The sequence below is a fragment of the Silurus aristotelis genome (genome assembly GCF_946808225.1).
Source record: "Silurus aristotelis genome assembly, chromosome: 16".
NCBI lineage: Eukaryota > Metazoa > Chordata > Actinopteri > Siluriformes > Siluridae > Silurus > Silurus aristotelis.
Window position 1 is genome coordinate 23,348,669 of NC_139589.1, and position 19,269 is coordinate 23,367,937.

The 19,269-nt window shown below is 38.4% G+C and overlaps 1 protein-coding gene across 1 annotated transcript; it reads left to right on the forward strand.

Annotated features, from left to right (window-relative positions):
• Nucleotides 1-302: 302 nt before the first annotated feature.
• Nucleotides 303-19,051, forward strand: zbtb7c (zinc finger and BTB domain containing 7C). Its single transcript, XM_083563719.1, is given in 5 exon segments — nt 303-491; nt 493-534; nt 536-578; nt 14,775-16,113; nt 17,135-19,051. Coding segments are annotated over 5 exon segments (2,061 nt in total). The 5' UTR covers nt 303-428; the 3' UTR covers nt 17,709-19,051.
• Nucleotides 19,052-19,269: the final 218 nt, after the last annotated feature.

Consider the following 19,269-nt stretch of genomic DNA (forward strand, 5'->3'; position numbering starts at 1 on the left):
AGAGAAACTGGGACACTCAAAATCCTCCAACTTGAAGACTTTCATGTCAGTGTACAGTACTGTGTGTGTGTGTGTGTGTGTGTGTGTGTGTGTGTGTGTGTGTGTGTGTGTGTGTGTGTGTGTGTGTGTGTGTGTGTGTGTGTGTGTGTGAATATGTGCATGGGAAATACCCACCCCTATGTAATAGTGTGAAAATTTTAAGCTGTAAATTACATTTATACACCCCTGTGTAAAAATCCAGACAAGAGGATTGTGTGTGTGTGTGTGTGTGTGTGTGTGTGTGTGTGTGTGTGTGTGTGTGTGTGTGTGTGTGTGTGTGTGTGTGTGTGTGTGTGTGTGTGTGTGTGTGTGTATTGTCCTTGGACATGCTTTTTTCCCACCCAGCGAACCCTGGGAGTGGTGGGTGGGTTTGTCTGCGGCAGGCATAGATGACACAAGTTTTCCCACCGTCCAACGTCCTCCCTGTCCGACTTCCCGAGTCACAGCCTGTTTTTTTTTCACATGTTGACTTCACATCTGCTGAAAGTTTCTCCTTCCTCCTACCATCAGAGAGCTGAAGAGAAGTGAAAGACAACATGGTAAAACTCCCCCCCCACTCTCTCTCTCTCTCATCCTCAGTTCTTCACTGTGTGTGTGTGTGTGTGTGTGTGTGTGAGTGTGTGTGTGTGTGTGTGTGTGTGTGTGTGTGTGTGTGTGTGTGTGTGTGTGTGTGTGTGTGTGTGTGTGTGATGACAGGAACTAAGTGTGATCACAAACAGGTACTGCAGAAGCCCAACGCTTACTCAGCCTGGACCTCCTGAGTGCGAACAGACTACACACACACACACACACACACACACACACACACACACACACACACACACACACACACACACACACACACTTACAACTCAGCTAGGAGATGTTTTTCTTTTCTTATATTGCCTCTAAACTCTCACATAGTGAACATGTACTTGCACCTTCTTGCATCTTTTACAGTGTAGTACACATTTTTCTAGTGTGTGAGTCATTCTATAGATTAACCTCCACATTATTTACTATTAATTACCAAATTTATAAATAAATTATATGATGCAGTGCGATCCGATTTCGATTCAACACAATGTCAAGTCAAGTTAAGTTTATTTGTATAGCGCTTTTCACAACAGACATTGTCTCAAAGCACAAAAAAAAAAGAAAAGACGTTCTTTTTCTGTTCTGTCTCCAGGAAGACGCAGCTCCACCTCTGCCATGTTAATCTGTATTTTATGTGACTCTCAGGACACGCCTCGGTCTCCGTAGTGTTGTGATGCGTCGTATTCACGTAGCGGCAGCGGTGTTTAGAGAACGCACTCGAGAAACAGTTTAGTGAGGAGAAATTGATTTACATATCAAATATTGCTCACAAATTACTTGTAAATAATAAATGTGTAGCGCATCTACTAATAATTATATTTTAATGAATTTTATATATTTGATTAAATCGCTTTTTATTGATGTAGATGCTAAAAACAATACAAATGCAAACGTTTATCCAATGCACACTTTTTTAAAGCAACTTTTTTTGCAGATGCACCGATGTGAACTAGTTAATCTTACCTTAACTTACATTAAGGGATTTTGTTCTAAGTATTTAAATTGATCAGCATTCTCAAAAGGTATAAAGGTTGGGTTTTGAGTTGGGGGAGGAGTTTGCATTTATTTGAATAAAAATGCGAGAAATCTGTAAATTGTCACAGAAAATCAATACTACACGATGAACAGCTGCTAGCGTATGTCTTTTGGTTCTGAGCAACTGTTAATTATAGAGTAAATGCATTATATGGACAATGGTTTTTGGACACCTGACCATAAGATTAGTACAGAATTTGCTGTTTTTGAACAACCCGTTCCACATTTAGTGCCCATTTGCTTTTATAAGAGCTCCATTCTTCACAGGGAAGATGTTCCACTAGATTTTGTGAAGATTTTTTCAGAGATTTATTTAGCTACAATGAATGGTGTTAGTAAAGTCAGGTATTGATGTAGGTGAGAAGGTGAGGAGGTCTGGGGTGCAGTCAGCTTTTACATCCATAATGTTCATTTGGGTTGGAGCTCTATAGCAGAAGATCTTTTACTAGATCCTATTTAAAGCATATTTTCATGGAGCTGGATTTGTGCACAGGAACATTGTCAACCTGGAACATGTTTCGGTCTCCTAGTTCAAGTGAAGGTAAAAATCTTCTGCTCCCGCATCCAAAGACGTCCTGTACTATTGTCTTCCTCCATCATTGTGGTAACATTTTGGGGAAGAACCACATGTGGGTAGAAAAATCAGGTGTCCTAATACTTCTGCCTATAGAGTGTAACTTGTACAGAAATTAGTTAAGAATTATTTTATTGAAGTGGGGTGAAGCACAGGCGTGTATCAAGCTGCTTGGCTTTATAATGAGGTGAGAAGAATAGTGACATGTTGTATCTAATATAAGAAGCTTTTCTCTGAGCTCTGAGTCCACTAACTAATGAAGAGTTACCTGCTGAGGCATGGGTTTCTATGACAACTGACTGAGCCTTACAGTATGTCTCTCTCTCTCTCTGTGTGTGTGTGTGTGTGTGTGTGTGTGTGTGTGTGTGTGTGTGTGTGTGTGTGTGTGTGTGTGTGTGTGTGTGTGTGTGTGTGTGTTTGTGTGTGTGTGTGTGTGTGTGTGTGTGTGTGTGTGTGTGTGTGTGTGTGTGTGTGTGTGTGTGTGTGTGTGTTTTTCCATGAGTATTACTGTACTCTTGGTCTGTATGCCATGCATGTAGCTGTTAGTGTTTAGACCAAAAAAAAAAAAAAAGCCTTTCTTAAGCCTTAAGAAAAAAAATGTCAAAGAAATCGATGAGCTTGCATTAGAAAGAAATCCTTCCCCACAGATTCTGGGAAGGACACAGATCTGTCCGTTTATCCGGAGACGACTCGACATTAGGCGCTAAACAAAAAAGTTTTTGCTGATCGACTTTTAATGTCTAAATCAATTAAAAATGATGATTTGTTGTTTAAAAACTCGATAAAGAAAATTCGAAAAAGAAAAAGTTACAAATATTCGCATATCACACAAAAAGATTGTTATTATGCATCAGAGGAAGCATACAGAGTAAAATAAATATTGTATAATATATAAAATATGATAATAATGTGATCATGGCATTAATAATATTTTTTATAGTGAAGGCATATTATTATTAATTACTATTATTATTTTATTATTAATTCGATTAATGTTTTATAGTTGGTAAATAATAACTTTCTGTACTATAAAAAATACTATTATTTTTTTAAAAGATTATTAATTTATTCATTCATGCATTTACTTTGCTGTGGAAACTTTCTCCGATGCATAGACACCAATATTTTAGCTTTTTCTTGATAGTTTTGTTTTTTACTCACTTTTTACTTTTTTCACTTTATTTATCCACACTGAATTTTTCAGTGATGCCAAAACTAGTGCTTTAATTTTGCCCGTCGTGCCATGTATAAGGAAAGAATGGCATTTTGGAAAACTTCTGAAAATCAAAATCAGCTTAGTTTAGTTTCTTAGTTATCAGCAAAGTTACAATAAAGTAGAACTTGGAGAAAATCTAACCACAGTAGTTATACATGTGACATAATCGTGTTTTTTATTCTTTTATATTATGAAATATTATGAAATCATAAATGAGAGGAATTATCGCAACTATAATTGTAATATAATGTTTTATTATAATGCTTTGGTATAATAATCGTTTATTTCAGGCCCACGGCTGTCAGTCAAGTTTGTTTGTTGACTCTTAATAGAAAAAAGCACCTCTGTGCTAGAATTTGGATTTCTTCTTTCCTTCATTATTCAAGATCGAAAAGAAGAAAATTATGAATTATTACTTTAATTAATATATATATATATATTTTTTTTACATGGTGATTCTCAATATTGTGAGGTGATTAGTCAGATTAACGACATACCCCGATTCACACTGGAATTTCAGTTTTGGTTGGCATGCACACACACACACACACACACACACACACACACACACACACACACACACACACACACATATGATACATATTGATATATTTACTTATTTTATCACAGACACTGTCTGAGGCACAGACATCCTGTTTTTCACGCTCCCTCATCTATCTCAGTCTGAATCTCGTACTGCTCAGCGAGACGTGAGGCGAAGCAGGCCGATTAATCGAGCACGATTTGTAAGTCTGATTGCTGATGTCATGTAGGAAATCCTGTCCAGGTCAGGAGTGATGAGTTAAAAAACGCTGCAGTGTTTATCGCTGCTTAGATCAGCACTGATCTCTAACGACTCAATATAATACGAGGGAAGGGAGTAGAAGGAACGATAGGATCGAAAGCTGTGTAAGTCCCAACAACAATTCATTTTCTGAAGGCCTCGTTTCACCGACTTTGCTCATTATTGCGTATTGCGAAGAAAAACTTCTGCAACGCTCCTCCGAGCCTGTAGGCTTTTTCAGGAGAAAAATATAATTGCAGTCTTTATCCTTAAATTCAGGCTTTTTTTCAGGTCTCTGGATTAAGAACAGAGTGAGATGAGAGCACACACACGCTATCACTGTCGCTCATGCAAACACACCCACACACACACACACACACACACACACACACACACACACACAAAAGTCATGTTGTTCAATTATATCACTTTCATTTTAAAACTGTAATATTTATGATTACTACATTGTAATGATCAAGGACTATTCAAATATAGTAAATATCACAAAAACACAATAATGTTTGCAGATATCAAACAGTATATTTTTTTAATGATTTATTTCATATTTGTTTAAAATTTGCATTTATTTATTACAATAATCAAGATCATTAAAAAAAAGATTTAATGAGTGTGACTCATTTATAAATAAGGAAATAAAGAAATAAACACATTTAAATTGATGCCATTCACTCTTTACAACTTATGGACAGTTGTAAATTTCATAAAAATAAATAGTTTTTGCATAAGAAAAAAATATGTAATAAAGAGGAAAATCTCAGCAGTTGAACAGAAAGTGGTTTCATCCTTCTAACTGTTTTTTTTTAGCTCAGTAGGTGAAATATTTAAGAATTAAAAAAAGTATTTTCAATAAGTAGAACTCATGAAATTTTTGTCTCAAAGCTAAAATGTTTCAATCTGTATATATTTCCATCTTTATTTATCACATAGAATTATAAAATGAATATTTTATACACTTACACTGAAATGTTCAAGGACAGAGATGCCCAAACTAAGACTTTTGGACCATAGTTGGCCCGTGGTGACCTTTGATCTGGCCCATCATGTGATATATGAAAAGAGGAGAAAAGAAATGAAAATGGTACTTTGAGAAACTTTGGAAAAAATAAGGACCTCTAATGTCTCTGATTAGAACTCACTGAATAGCTGCTTCAGGCATTTAACTCTATTGTACAATAAATTGGATTGTTTCTCATTGTATTTTAAGTTTCACTGAACCATAATTTCGAACATAAAACCACAATATTTACACATATAAAAAGCCATGTTTTCTCTTTTGATTGTTTTTATTTATTTTGAACTATTCTGAAATTATAAATGAGAGGATGCATTGCAACATTCAATTTAATATAATGTTTGGTATAATGCAATGTATATTTTCACCCCTCAATCAAGTTTGATTTTTGGCCCAAACATCAAAAAGTATTACCCAAACTTAGAAAAAGTTTTCGATCACCTCTGCTTTGGGATTGAATTTGATCTAAAATGTCTAAATATAGAAATATGATATAATATAACACAATCTTATAGTGCATGTTGCGTACTGATTTTCTCCTCCCTTCCTCCTTTACTTTATAAAAAAATTGAAAAGAGAGAAATCTTAAAAAATACAAAGGCCAAATGTTTTAAATGAACAAAACTCATCAAATTTTTGCCTTAAAAGTTAAAATGTTCACAAAATGTCCATGGACTTGACTGACAACGTCTATATTTCTGTCGTAAAAATACATTGCATAAAAAAAATGTCTTTCTTTCCTTTCCTACTGATTTTACCTTTTTTTTAACCTTTTTGTGCCAATTTTTCTGTCAGAGCATTAACATGGTGTTTTCTGTTCTGACAAGTTCTTACTCAGATCTTGTTTGACTCGGGGTAATTACTTTCCACTGGCTTCGAGCTATTTAAAGCTCTGCTGCGTGATTGACAATGCAGTATGACTTTATTATTCCTGTTTTTAAAGCGTGATGGAGAAGAACGCGGTGTTCGTTTGCGTCCAGGTGAGAAGGAAAGAAAATATTGAATGAGTAAATGCATGATTCCTACCTACATTCACGATAAAACTGTTTGTTGTTTTTTTTTGTTATCGCGGCCTCGCAGCTCGTATATCCTCAATTCAAGCCTGAGCTCAGGTTCATTTCTATGTGAAGTTTTACACAATCTCAAATCTATCTGGGTTTTCTCTGGGTTCACATGGTTTTCTTCCTCCTCTCAAAAACTAGGTGAACTGGCAACAGGTACAACATAAATTTTTGAGCCTCATAAAAATTCAAGCTAACCAGAAATTGATATGTGATATCATTATTTAGTCTCAATTCTGACTTTACCAAAGAATCGCTCTGTAAAACTAATATTCTGAAGATTTTTGCAGGGAAACATCAAGTAAGGAGTCTCCAGTGTCAGTACTTCGTAACAATCAGTAGGTTTTTCAGTCAAAAACGGAGGAAGAATAAAAGGAATGAGTACACGCATGATTTTGGCTTGCAATCATGAGAAATTTTTCATGTCAATGTCAATTGAAATTAAAATTAAAATAAACAAAACAAACAAAAAGAAAGAAAGAAAGGAACTAAGAAAAACACACAGATCAACACCAAAGCAATCGTGCAGAGATATAAAATGCTGTCTCACAGTTCCAGTGTGGCCAGTCTGAGCTCAAGTTTGTGTCAAATTCACTAAAATCCATCTGGGTTTTCTCTGGGTTCTCTGGTTTCTTCCCTAAACCATGCTGCTAGTTGAACTGGCAACACTCAACGCCCCTTTGAGTGTAGTGCTTTGTGATTGGCTACTGCCCTACGCAGTATACATTCTCGTTTCACACTCGGTGTCCTGTGAATGAATGAATGTCGAAAAGGGGGCCTACAACATTTCTGAGCATGGTAACAAATATTCTGGCTAACCTGAAATTAATCGGTGCCATATTAATATTTCATTATTATTACATTTAATGAATATTACATTTTACTTACTGTCCACCACTGAGTTAAATGCAAGGAGAAGTTGGTAAGTAAGTCTCCACTGTTAGTGCTTTGTAACAACCAGAACATTTTTCAATCAGTAAGTTTTTACTTCCAACAGAGGCTGGATTACATAGTAGGAGTTTAGTACTCAGAGTAAATGTAACACTAAATGGACAAAAAGTTCATTCATAAACTGCTCTGTAATGAGCAAGAAAACCTTTCAAACCCTGCAGGCTCCATCACAGTATTCTGTCATTGATGATTTTTTTCCTATTACAGTGTTTTGTATTCCTGATATAGCGCACAATGATTCCCTCGGGATGGTGAACCGACGCTCCCTGTGCTCGGTCTCGAACAGCTCCATGTGCTGCACATGCACAAATAGTGTTGGCACTTCAGACTCGTTCATTTTCCTCCCTTTCTCTTTCTCTGTTTCTCTGTCTCTCTCCTGAACCTCCCAGTGCCATCGTTGATTCCTCGGTCGGTCACTGCAAATCTGCTGTAAGGAAACTAAAAATTCATTTAGTCCGACCCCAAATCAGAGGGTGTCTGCACCACGGCCTTATTACACACCGGGCCTTACTTGTGTTGTGGAGGTGGATGGGGTATTATTATCTATGTGCTACCCACCCAGCTATAAAAACGCCTGGTGCTGCATCTCTACATCACACACTGCCCCTGCACTAGTCCTCTCTTTCTCCCTCCCTCTTTCTCTCTCTCTCTCTCTCTCTCTCTCTCTCTCTCTCTCTCTCTCTCGCTTTCCGCTGTACAGTGGGGTCCACCTCTTCTCTTCTGTTCTCTTCTGTTCTCTTCTCTTCTCTTTCGCACTCATCCACTTGCTCTCCGTACCACGCACGCGTGAGTGACTGAGTGTGCGTGTGTGTGTGTGTGAGTGTGTGTGAGTGTGTGTATGAATGTATGTGCTCAAGAGAGGGAGACACAGATAGAGAAAGACGTTGTTTCTGCCACTGTTGGAGGCTTTTTTTTTTTTTTTTTTTTTGTGAATGGAGGAAGGATGAGCGGATGAGTGAGAATGGAATGGACAGGGAGCCTGGTGTAAAAGACAGGAGACGATGAGAGAGACGCAGAGAGAGAAAAAGAGATACAGAGAGACGAACATCACTCCGTAGTCTCAGGATAAGTCACACACATTCCAGAGGAGGTTCGGGGTGAGTGTGTGTGTTTCGTTCTCTTTTGTCGGTGGAAAACTTCACAGTGTTTTGTTTTGTGCCTTTGAAAAAGTCAAGGTGTGTTTCTGTTCTTTTTTTTCCAACACCTTTCGTTTGAGTGTGTGTGTGTGTATGTGTGTGTGTACGGATCAGGTACAATAGTATACCCTGTACAGTGACAATAGTGCGGCCGTGTCACGGCATCGGTGCCACACGGTAATTTGATGACTCGTGAAATTGTTTGGGTTGCAGCCTGCCGTCTGCAAAAATATAAGGAGGATGGGGGAAAGTGTGAAGCTTTGGCTGTCGTGAAAAGGGTCAAACGATCCAGTTTGCTGATTTGCGTTCGACACTGTGGTGACTGTCAATAATGTGTCAGAGGTGCTTTCCCTTAACCACGTCCTACTTCTGAGGACTTCTAATAGTATGAAAAGAAAGGACTCATCAAAGTTTCTTTCACACACACACACACACACACACACACACACACACACACACACACACACACACACAGAGTAAAATGCTTACACATCAAGAACAAGATTTGGAGCTGAAATGAGGCCTGGTGCTGTACTGTAATTGGGTTGTGCTAGTTTGAGCCCAAACCGACTGTAGGAGTCAAACTGGTTGAATAAGCAGGGCAGAGGGCAGGACGGCGTGTGCTTTACTCCCAGGAGACACATAACAGGTGTAAATTATTGTTTGCGGGACAAAAAACGTCACTCCTTTGATGATGGTGTTCGAGCACTTCGGCTCTGTGTACTTATACAGTGACGGATTAGAGCAGACATGACCCAGCATCAGGATGTATTAGCATCTGTTTTATGACCAGGGTTCACGTAGCACAGGTGTGTTCATGCCACTTATTAGATCAGGACACATTTTTTGGGGGCGCATATTATTTCCAGATTTGGAGATATTAGTAATATTGAAATTATATATTTGTATTCATTTTGTCATTGGTTAATTATGCTCCTCCGTCTCAGAATTTGGACCTCCAATGTGTTTACACAAACATTTCTTCATATATATATATATATGAAAAATATAAATAAAGTGTAGCATTTAGCACCAAGTTTGGTGAAAGTAAATGTTCATACCTGTACATTACTTGAACATTATTTGAACAAACTGTGTCTCTCAAAAACTATAAAGACTAGGTTTTTCCTTTTGACAGGCACTATATATATTTATATATATATGAATCATAGTTTGTTAAAGTTATACACTAGTCAACACCTTCAATATGACGGAAATCAGTTTACAGAATTTGATGGTTCTACTGTATAAATGCAGATACTATAAACTATAAAAAGAGTCATCAGAATCACAGTAAAATGTCAAAGAGACAGAAAGGACTCATTATAAAATCTTTACATTTCTGACTATAACCTATTATTATTATTAGTCAGAGATTAGGCCTTCGGGTTCCATCTTTGTAGCATGATCTCTACTTCATTACAGAATTCCCAATTTAAGGAGCACTTGACTGCAGCATTGTTATAGGACTCACAGGGTTTGATGTTACACTACATTACTGGCTTATAAAACTGTCCTAAAGTGTAAACCATGCTACAGGCCTCACCATAAACATGGCCTGAATAGGAAAAAAATAAAAATACGGAACCCAAAACCCCACACTTTTATTGTGCCCTCGTTAGACCCGAGCGAGACGAAGTGTGTGAAATTATCGCCAGCCAAATAAACACCCGAAAAGCTCAGAAACACTGAGTTTATACCACATCACAGATCTTACAGCCAATTCATTAAATCATCATGACCCCAATTTGTAGCAATAGGCACACCACTGAGAATACGAGCGATCCGTTTTTCCCAAAGTTCGTAGCCAGAGTTTCCCAAACGAGGCCAGTTTAAATTCATCTGCTGATCCTGAACCGTGACGGAGGCGCTCATTACTCGTGTCACACCTGTCATTACCGCAGCGCTTCCGTCTCCTCTGGCTGAGAGACACATCACCCAAATCCAAATTCAGAACCATCTGTTCAATTATTGCAGGGCCATTGCTAAGACGCCGACGAGCGCCGGTGTGTGTAAACAGGTTAAATAAGTGGCTGTGCTAACGGCTAACAGCCTGAACCTACAGGTCGCCCTCCAGCTCAGCCTTTGGAAAGGCCCTCAAATGATCTCCCTTAGGACCCACTAACCCAGCACTGGATTGAGCCAATTTACCACCACCTATTCCTCACGTACAGCTCCTTCTTAACCTCTCTCGCTCTCTCTATCTCTCTCTCTCTCTCGCTCACTCAGTCTATCTTCCATGTCTGTCTGTAATACTGTCTCTCTCCTGCTCTTCTCTGTTGACACCTCTGTCCTCGGCACCAGGAGATATGATGAAATATGTCTGAGGGATGTGAACTGTTTTAACTTTTCTCAAAGTTTTGTCTTAACTTTATTCCTAGCTGATGAACGAGAATTCAACTCACATCTTTTATACTATATATATATATATATATATATATATATATATATATATATATATATATATATATATATATATATATATATATATATATAATAATTACCCAACAATAGAGGAAAAAACAGTGTTTAATAAGTGACTCAAACCTCAAACAACCAAGTGTGGAGCTTTGTCCTCAATAAGTACAGCAGTAACGGAGAGTGTGTGTGTGTGTGTGTGTGTGTGTGTGTGTGTGTGTGTGTGTGTGTGTGTGTGTGTGTGTGTGTGTGTGTGTGTGTGTGTTTGCTAGTGTGTGTTATTTTAAAAGATCAAAGTTACTTTTGTTTTTACTCAATTAAGTGACATTTAGGTTTCTGAGGTGAACACTCATGCTTTGCCTTCTTAGCGTTCCAGAATTAGAACCGGAGCTTTTTCTTTCAAAATCTGAAAATCAAAACCAAAACTTGAGAAAAAAAAAAAAAAAAAAAGTCCTTAAACTGAACTTAAAATGAAACTAAATGATGCATAAAGATAAAAAAGATCACACCCAAGTATGAATGTACAAACTCTTATAGCACATATAATATACGAACAAGCTTAGCGGCATTCGACATCGTCATACTGTACGAATAAGCAACAAATCAAAGAAAATAAGTGGAACAGATGGAAAGAAACTAGAGCACAATAGAGAGTGTATTGTTATAAGAAAATAATCCACTGGAATTTTATTCAATTGTATTCCGATTCGCCATTAGTTGCAATTTTTCAATAGTTTTAATTTTTATTTTTGTTGTTCAATTTTTACGGTATTAATGAACGTATGAGTTTTATTTAAATAATACAAGACAATAACACTGGAGACTCCTTCCATTAATGTTAAATATAAATATCTCTGATTATAGATTGTACTGCTACACAAGATCCTGTGATTAAAATGTTACTGTAGAAACAAAAACATACTCAAAATTATAAGTAAGTATTTGTTGAGCTCCTACCAGAAAATTGTATTGGGGTTAAGACCAAGATCACCCTTCTTTATTATGTTATTTTATTTTATTGAACTTCATTATGTAAATTTCATCAGCAATTCAGACCATTTTTTTTACACGTCACGTCTCATAACTTTTTTTTTTCACCACAGTCCACAATTACTGATGATTTTCTTGTGAAAGAGAGACACGTTTTCCACCACTGTTAAATCTTGTCAAATTGTATGCAATGCTTATGCTATAGTTTTATTTAATTTGTTATATAGTTTTTTAATATAAAATCTATTGCAATTTCTGTAACATAATTGTAGATTTGGAAATCTTTTCTGAGAGTTTGGTCAGAAGAGTGTGTGTGTGTGTGTGTGTGTGTGTGTGTGTGTGTGTGTGTGCACTTGTGGGTGTGGGTGTGTGTGTACTTGTGAGCCCGTGGTGGTAGCCATGTAGGACGCTACAGTGGGAAAGCAGTGCCCTCCTTCCCGCTCTGAGCATGTGTCACATCCTGCTCCTATCCTACACACACACAAACACACACACACACACACACACACACACACACACACACACACACACACACACACACACACACACACACACTATAATTATGGGAGTGTATCTGTGAGGACAGGGGAGGGGAAGAGCACGGAGTTAGGCAGCTACAGAAGTTGCACGTGTTCCCAGAGTGGGTGGGATCGACTGTTGTTTTTAGCTCTAAATGCCTGTTTGACTTGGCTGGATTTTCCAGGGAGGGGCACACCGTCTTTTTTCTTTCCTTCTTCTTCTTTTTTTTTGGTACAGTAACCTGTCAGGGAACTTCTGAGGACATCGGCACCCCCCTTTCCTTCTGCGTTGCGCTGTCATGTTGAAACAATACGATCATGCTTTTAATTCATCTACAAAGTGTCAAACATACATGACAGCTTGACATTAAAAGGTTCTTCTGAGAAGGAACGTCCTCTTGCCCCACTTCTATACGGCTTTGTTTTAGGTGCTCTTTTGCTAGGTGGAAACAAATCGAGAGCATGCAACAACGTTCTATAAATACCCGGATCATTTCTGAATTACTGCGTGCACCTTAGGATGGTTTGCAACGTACTGACATATGATGCAGAAGACTGGAACTATCTGAGAAGCTCCAGGGGTTGGTGACGTGGTGGAAATCATGACCCACTATTATAAAAAATATATATATTAGATTTATTGTTGGGGTTTTATAGTTATTTGCTGATTTGTCTGGTTTACTGAATTCAATTGGTTTAATCCAGAGGTGCCAATGTTTTTTCTTTTTTTTTTTTTCTTATTTTAAATTCAAATTTAAGTTTATATTTATGATCTCATAATATAAAAAAATAAAAAAATAAAAAAATTTAACTCTGTAATGCAGTTTTATTTTCAAAGTTAAAAATTTCAATATTATTGAAATTTATAGTACAACAAAACTGTTACAATCCAATTTATTGTACAATAGAGTTCAAAGCCTAATACAGATATTTAGTTATATCTAATTTCAAGACATAAAACTGGTTCTTACTGTTCCTCGAGAAATTCAGTGTAGAAGGATAACATATTCATTTTATAATTATATGTGATCAAAAATTAGTGAAAAGTGTGTAAAAAAAAAACTATGCAAGAAAATCCAAGACATTGAGCCTTTGTTTAGGCATCTCTGGCTTAATCCAAATATTAATAAATAAAACAAAATTGGCCTTTAAATATAATGGTCCATGTACAGTTAGGTTACATCAAGATGGTTAGGGTTAAATTAATAGGTTTTCTATAAAGATTTATAGAACTAAATATGCCGTTCTTTTGAATGCAAAGTTACCTCCAAAATACCTCAGAAACATTATCACCCAAATGCAAATAACGAACCTGAAATTTGTCGAATTCAGTTCATAAAAATGAATTACGTAATATTTATTACATAATTTTTCAAGAACTTTACCCAGACCATGGAACGTATACTGATCTTTGTTTCAGTTCTATGCAGCATTTCAGTTACTCTCTGTAAATGGCTTCCCCCGCCCCCTTTCAGACACGCTCCTGATGTTCACGACACACTTCTCCTCATTTAGACACGTTGTTTCTGCTTTATTAGACTATATATCTAATAAACTGGTAATTATAGCAACTGTCTCCTAGCAACAGTGCAAGAAATGTTCAATACTTGATTGGTAAGAGCTCGGATGTGATCGTGAACAAATAGATAAAAAAAAAAAGAGGAGGAAGAAGGAGGCTGGCCTGAGGATGCTGGCAGGAAACTGCTCTTTTCTTTAAAGTCAGTCAACAGGGCTGGTTTGGATTTAGGAATTCTCAAAGCATCCATCTAAATGTCTGCACTGACCGCGCACTGAGATTATGCTCTATTCATAACTGTGAATGAAGGACGACTGTGCCAATAAAAGGCCAACGTGAACATTTTACGGAATCGACAGGTACAGTTCAGTTGCCATTCACCCGTGAGCTGGAACACAGCTGAACATAATCACTGAATTAAAGTAACTCTTTATGTGATTTCGCTGTTTGCACTAGTAGGTGAATTTAGATCTATGCCTCATTTCTGAAATTCTAATAAATAGTCAACCAATTTATATGTATTCAACAAAGAAGATCCTTTGAACACGTGTTTTATTCAAAGAATACTAAACCATTTGAGGGGGAGGCACTGTACTGTATGTAAAACCATCTTGCCCTCCAAACTTCTTTCCTTTAGTCTAGAAACTAGAGTCTGACCCCCTTTGCCTTCCTGTGTTTTGTTTCCAAATGTCACAAAGACAGTGTGTGTGTTTGTGTGTGTGTGAGATGGTACATCTTGCTTTATATGGTCTAAGACACCATGCTCACAGAAGATAAGAACAAAAGGGCTGTAGAGAGCTAAAAAGAGTGTGGAGGCCACCAAGTCTTATTTGAGGGATACATTAAAGAAAATTACATTCTAACATCTGCTGAAAGAACTACTCAATCATTCTGTCACACGCTTTTTTTTCTGCTTTTGTTCTACAGATTTCTATAAGACTATGGCCCACAGTGAGGAGGACCTCATTGGGATCCCCTTTCCGAATCACAGCAGTGACGTCCTGTGCAGTCTGAACGAGCAGCGGCGTGCTGGCTTCCTGTGTGATGTGGTCCTGGTGGTGAAGGACCAGGAGTACCACACACACCGCTCTGTGCTGGCGGCATGCAGTCAGTACTTCAAAAAACTCTTCACCGTGGCCACGGGCAATGGTGACCCCAGCCATCATGGTGTTTACGAGCTGGACTTTGTAGCACCCGAATCGCTGACAGCCATTTTGGAGTTTGCGTACACGTCGACGCTGACGGTGACACCTTCCAACGTGAAGGAGATCCTGGGGGCAGCGCGGCTTTTGGAGATCCCATGTATCATTAACGTATGCTTGGAGATCATGGACACTGGGGGAGGGGGCGGTACTGGTGGCAGAGAAGGAGATGAAGAAGAGGATGAGGAAGAAGATGATGAAGAAGAGGAAGATGAGGAAGAAGAGGAAATGGCGGAAGAGGCAGAGATCGACTCAAAAGATGGCGAAGTTGCAGAACGAGACGAGGACAACCTCAGTGAGAGATCGCTTCAAGCCGACGTTTCTGAAAACCAGCAGAACCGAATCACTGGCACAGAGCGAAGAGCAGACAGCCCCGCATGCAGCTCACAACAAAAAGTACACGCAGAAAGAGAGTCAAACTCCCAAAAATGTCAGTCACGTACCCCAGAAAAACCCAGAGAACAAGAAGGATTGGAAGGCAAAGCGCTGAAAGACTTTTCTATCGAGTCCCTGTTGCAGGAAGGGCTGTACCAAAAGATGCCAGGATTGGAGAGGGGATCAGGCTTCACCTCTCTTCTTCCTGGATTCTATCCTCCAATTTGGGCTGCAGAGTTTCCAGGCTTCCCACAACTCCTGGATTCCCAATGCCCACCTCACCCTTACCCAACTGCTTCATTGGACAATGGGCCTTTGGATCTCGCCATCAAGAAGGAAGTCATCAAAGAGGAACTAAAAGATGATCTTCCCAGTGCTCTGCTCCACAGAGAATTCCTCAAAGACTTTGTGAGTCCAAGTGTCGGGGCAGCTCCTGAGCCCTCTCTTGGCCAGATTAAGGATGAAGCAGATCTGCGAAATTACTTGAGTTTCCTCTCAGCATCCCACCTAGGGTCACTGTTTCCACCATGGCAGCTTGAGGAAGAAAGGAAGCTGAAGCCCAAAGCGTCACAGCAGTGTCCCATCTGTAACAAGGTCATCCAGGGTGCAGGCAAACTACCTCGGCACATGAGGACGCACACAGGCGAGAAGCCCTACATGTGTACCATCTGCGAGGTTCGCTTCACAAGGTAAGAGAGAGACTGGGCATAGCATACATTAAGTCCATCCCAGATAGCACCCAGGTGGGCGCACTTTAGAACCGGTGTGCCAAAGGCCTCCTCCAGGGGGCAAGTCTTGAGAACACACACTTGGCAGGGGGGTGAGATCCACACTGTTAGGGTGTGAAAGCCGAGGTGCTGGTTATACCTGCTGACTTGAGACCATATTAGCCTTTTAAATCAAGATGAACAGAAGGTTATCGCTTGGTTAATAAAAGAATTCACCTGCCAAATCAGCACAACTGGAACACAAAGATTTCTCAGCCTTCAAAGTGTTTTTTTTTTTTCAGTTTTATTGTTAATCATTCTTGCTTGTTACACATCAAAGTTTTCACAAGCTGTTTGAAGGTTACATAGTCATCGAAATTTAACACTGAAGTTGTGCGGATAACAGGAAAGGTTGGGGAATCGACAAGGCCAGACCAAATCAGTCACACAAAGAGAAGTTGCAACCAAGCATCAAGCACCTGTCATAGGGCATCACCCCAAGTCATGCAAATGCTTTTGTGAAGCAGTGCAATTTTGCGGCCATCCTCCTTCAGAGCTTAACAGTTGTTTCCATACTGTAATAACATAAGAAAATACAACCTAGATTTTACTTCTTAACTAGCACACACTGTATCACTGAATAACTGAAAAGTTTTAATTGGAAAGCACTTACGAAAAAAAAAATGGAATGTTGAAATGACTTTAGTGTACCACAAGAAGGCAAAAGACAAATCCTAAAAACCGACTGGCATGTCATCCCCCCCTGTTCTTACCTATATAGGGCAAGTTTCACTCATAGAGTTTAGGCATATAAACCAACCGCTACAAATGTGTTCATCTTATACTGTATAGATAGTAACTTTCGATTTACTGTAGTTCTTGAGGTTCAATGGGGAATTTTGGCAGTTTGAAAAATGCACAAAAGCTGCAAGATCTTTCGTAGCTGTCGAAGGATAACCGTAAAACCCTACTTACTCAATGCTGTTCTTTCTTTACATTTCAGGCAAGACAAGTTAAAGATCCATATGCGCAAGCACACCGGTGAGCGACCCTACATGTGCCTGCACTGCAACTCCAAATTCGTGCACAACTATGACCTAAAGAATCACCTGCGTATTCATACAGGCGTACGGCCCTACCAGTGTGAGCACTGCTACAAAAGCTTTACCCGCTCCGACCACCTGCACCGGCACATCAAGCGCCAGAGCTGCCGCGTGTCACGGCCACGCCGGGGCCGCAAACCTTCCTCCTCATGGCGCTCTTCGTCCGGGTACTTCTACCCTCCAGATGCCCATCCACTACAAGGAGACCAAACGTTGCGCTTGCCATCCCTTGGGGCACCAGTGCCTCCTCAACTGCCCCCCGAAAGACGGCAGGATTTAGACAGTGGAAGCATCAGAGAGAATCTGACAGAAAGGAAGCTCATCTCAGAGGATGTGGACAGGAAGAGGGGGGTGTTCACTTTTGCCCTGGCAAGGGAGGACGTTCTACCACACCCAGCATTTTACCCCCCGACCCCTGATCCCTGGACCGTGAGACTTGAGCGAGCGCCACCCGTTCCTGAAGCCGCAAACTGACCGCTTAAAAAAAAAAGTTTTTTGTCATGCACAACTCTTTTGGGTATTTTTTCATAATGTGACTGGGAAGAATAAACTAGCTCAAGTCTGGAACTTTTCCCACAACGGGTGTGCGTTTGAGCAGCGTGCCTGACACTTTGTAAATCATATTGGCAAATTTCTGATTTTTAACAGATGTCTTTTTTGTTGTTTTATCGTCAGCTTTCTAATGTGATGCCAGGGATTTAAAAGCATAAAAAAAAAAAAAGTTCATATCTTGGAAATGTATTTGTATTTATGATTCTTCTGGTGGTTTTATGCTTCTGTATTTGCTAACAAGGGTAAATTAAAAGTGGGACTAAAACCTACCCACAGACTGTTAAGTGCAATTTATTTTTATTTATTAATTTTTTTTCACTCCAAAGTTCCACAGGTAAGTCAGGTATCTCAAAGGGACATAGAACTTCCACAACCTCTGTTTAAAATAAGCTACAAAATACAGGATTATCAGCACATCTGGAAAGTTACTCTCATCTACGTTAGCTAGGATTACATATACCACTATGCAAAGACACCCAAATAAATATTTAGCTTTTAGAAATTTTATCAAGAAATTTACACCAAAAAAAAAAGACAAACAGGAACAATTCATATACAGGTTTTTATAAAAAAAAAAAAAAAAAAAGGAAGCAATATGACAGGAATTGCATTATACCTATTTAAAAAGTCTACAATCATTTTTATCACAAAAACCAGTGCAAAAAAATTAGAATTTTTTTATTTTATTTGGATTTACCTTTAGACTTTACTTACAAGCATAACTAGTTCACCCTTGATTATTGTCCAATGCTTCGTATGCACTATTGTACATATTTTATATATGTTTTATATAATCTTATGGTGAATTTGCTCCTTGTTGTAAAGTATTTCGACTTTTAAAACATTGAAAAAACACCCAAAGACGTGTTGTATGCGAACAAACTTGAAAGTCTTTTTTAAAAAATCCCTGTTTGAAATCACTTTCATTCTCTTTCAGTGGCTTCACTAAAATTTTCACTCCTTTTTCTTTTTCTTTTTTTTTTTCCCTAGCTCTAAGTTGGCAGTTAAAAAAGTGTCTTGCAGGTGCTTGTCATGTACAAAAATGAGAAACAGGGACTGTGTCCATCATTTTTAAAGAATCTTGTTCCTCTTTTTAGCTCAATGACTATTGTAAGTCGACGGTGTTTTGAATTGCTATGGAGAAAATATTTTCAAGCTATTTATGCATATTTAAATAAGCCTTGGCTATATTTTGCTAAGATGTTTTTTTTTTATTGTTTTTTTTTATAAAGACACTAAAATGTCCATGTCCTTGTTTTTGTGTGGTTTTTTTTTTATATAAAAGAATGTGTGCTTATGTGATGTTTACTTTGTTAATGATCGCAATTTAATACATTTGAAATGGAAAAAGTAACTTAAAAAAAAAACAAAAAAAAAACGACCAGTTTCATTTGATCACTTCCTATGTGAAAGTACAGCAAAGTAAAAACAACTTTCATAGCCTTTAAGAGCAAAACAGTAAGCTTTTTCATGGTGTGTGTGT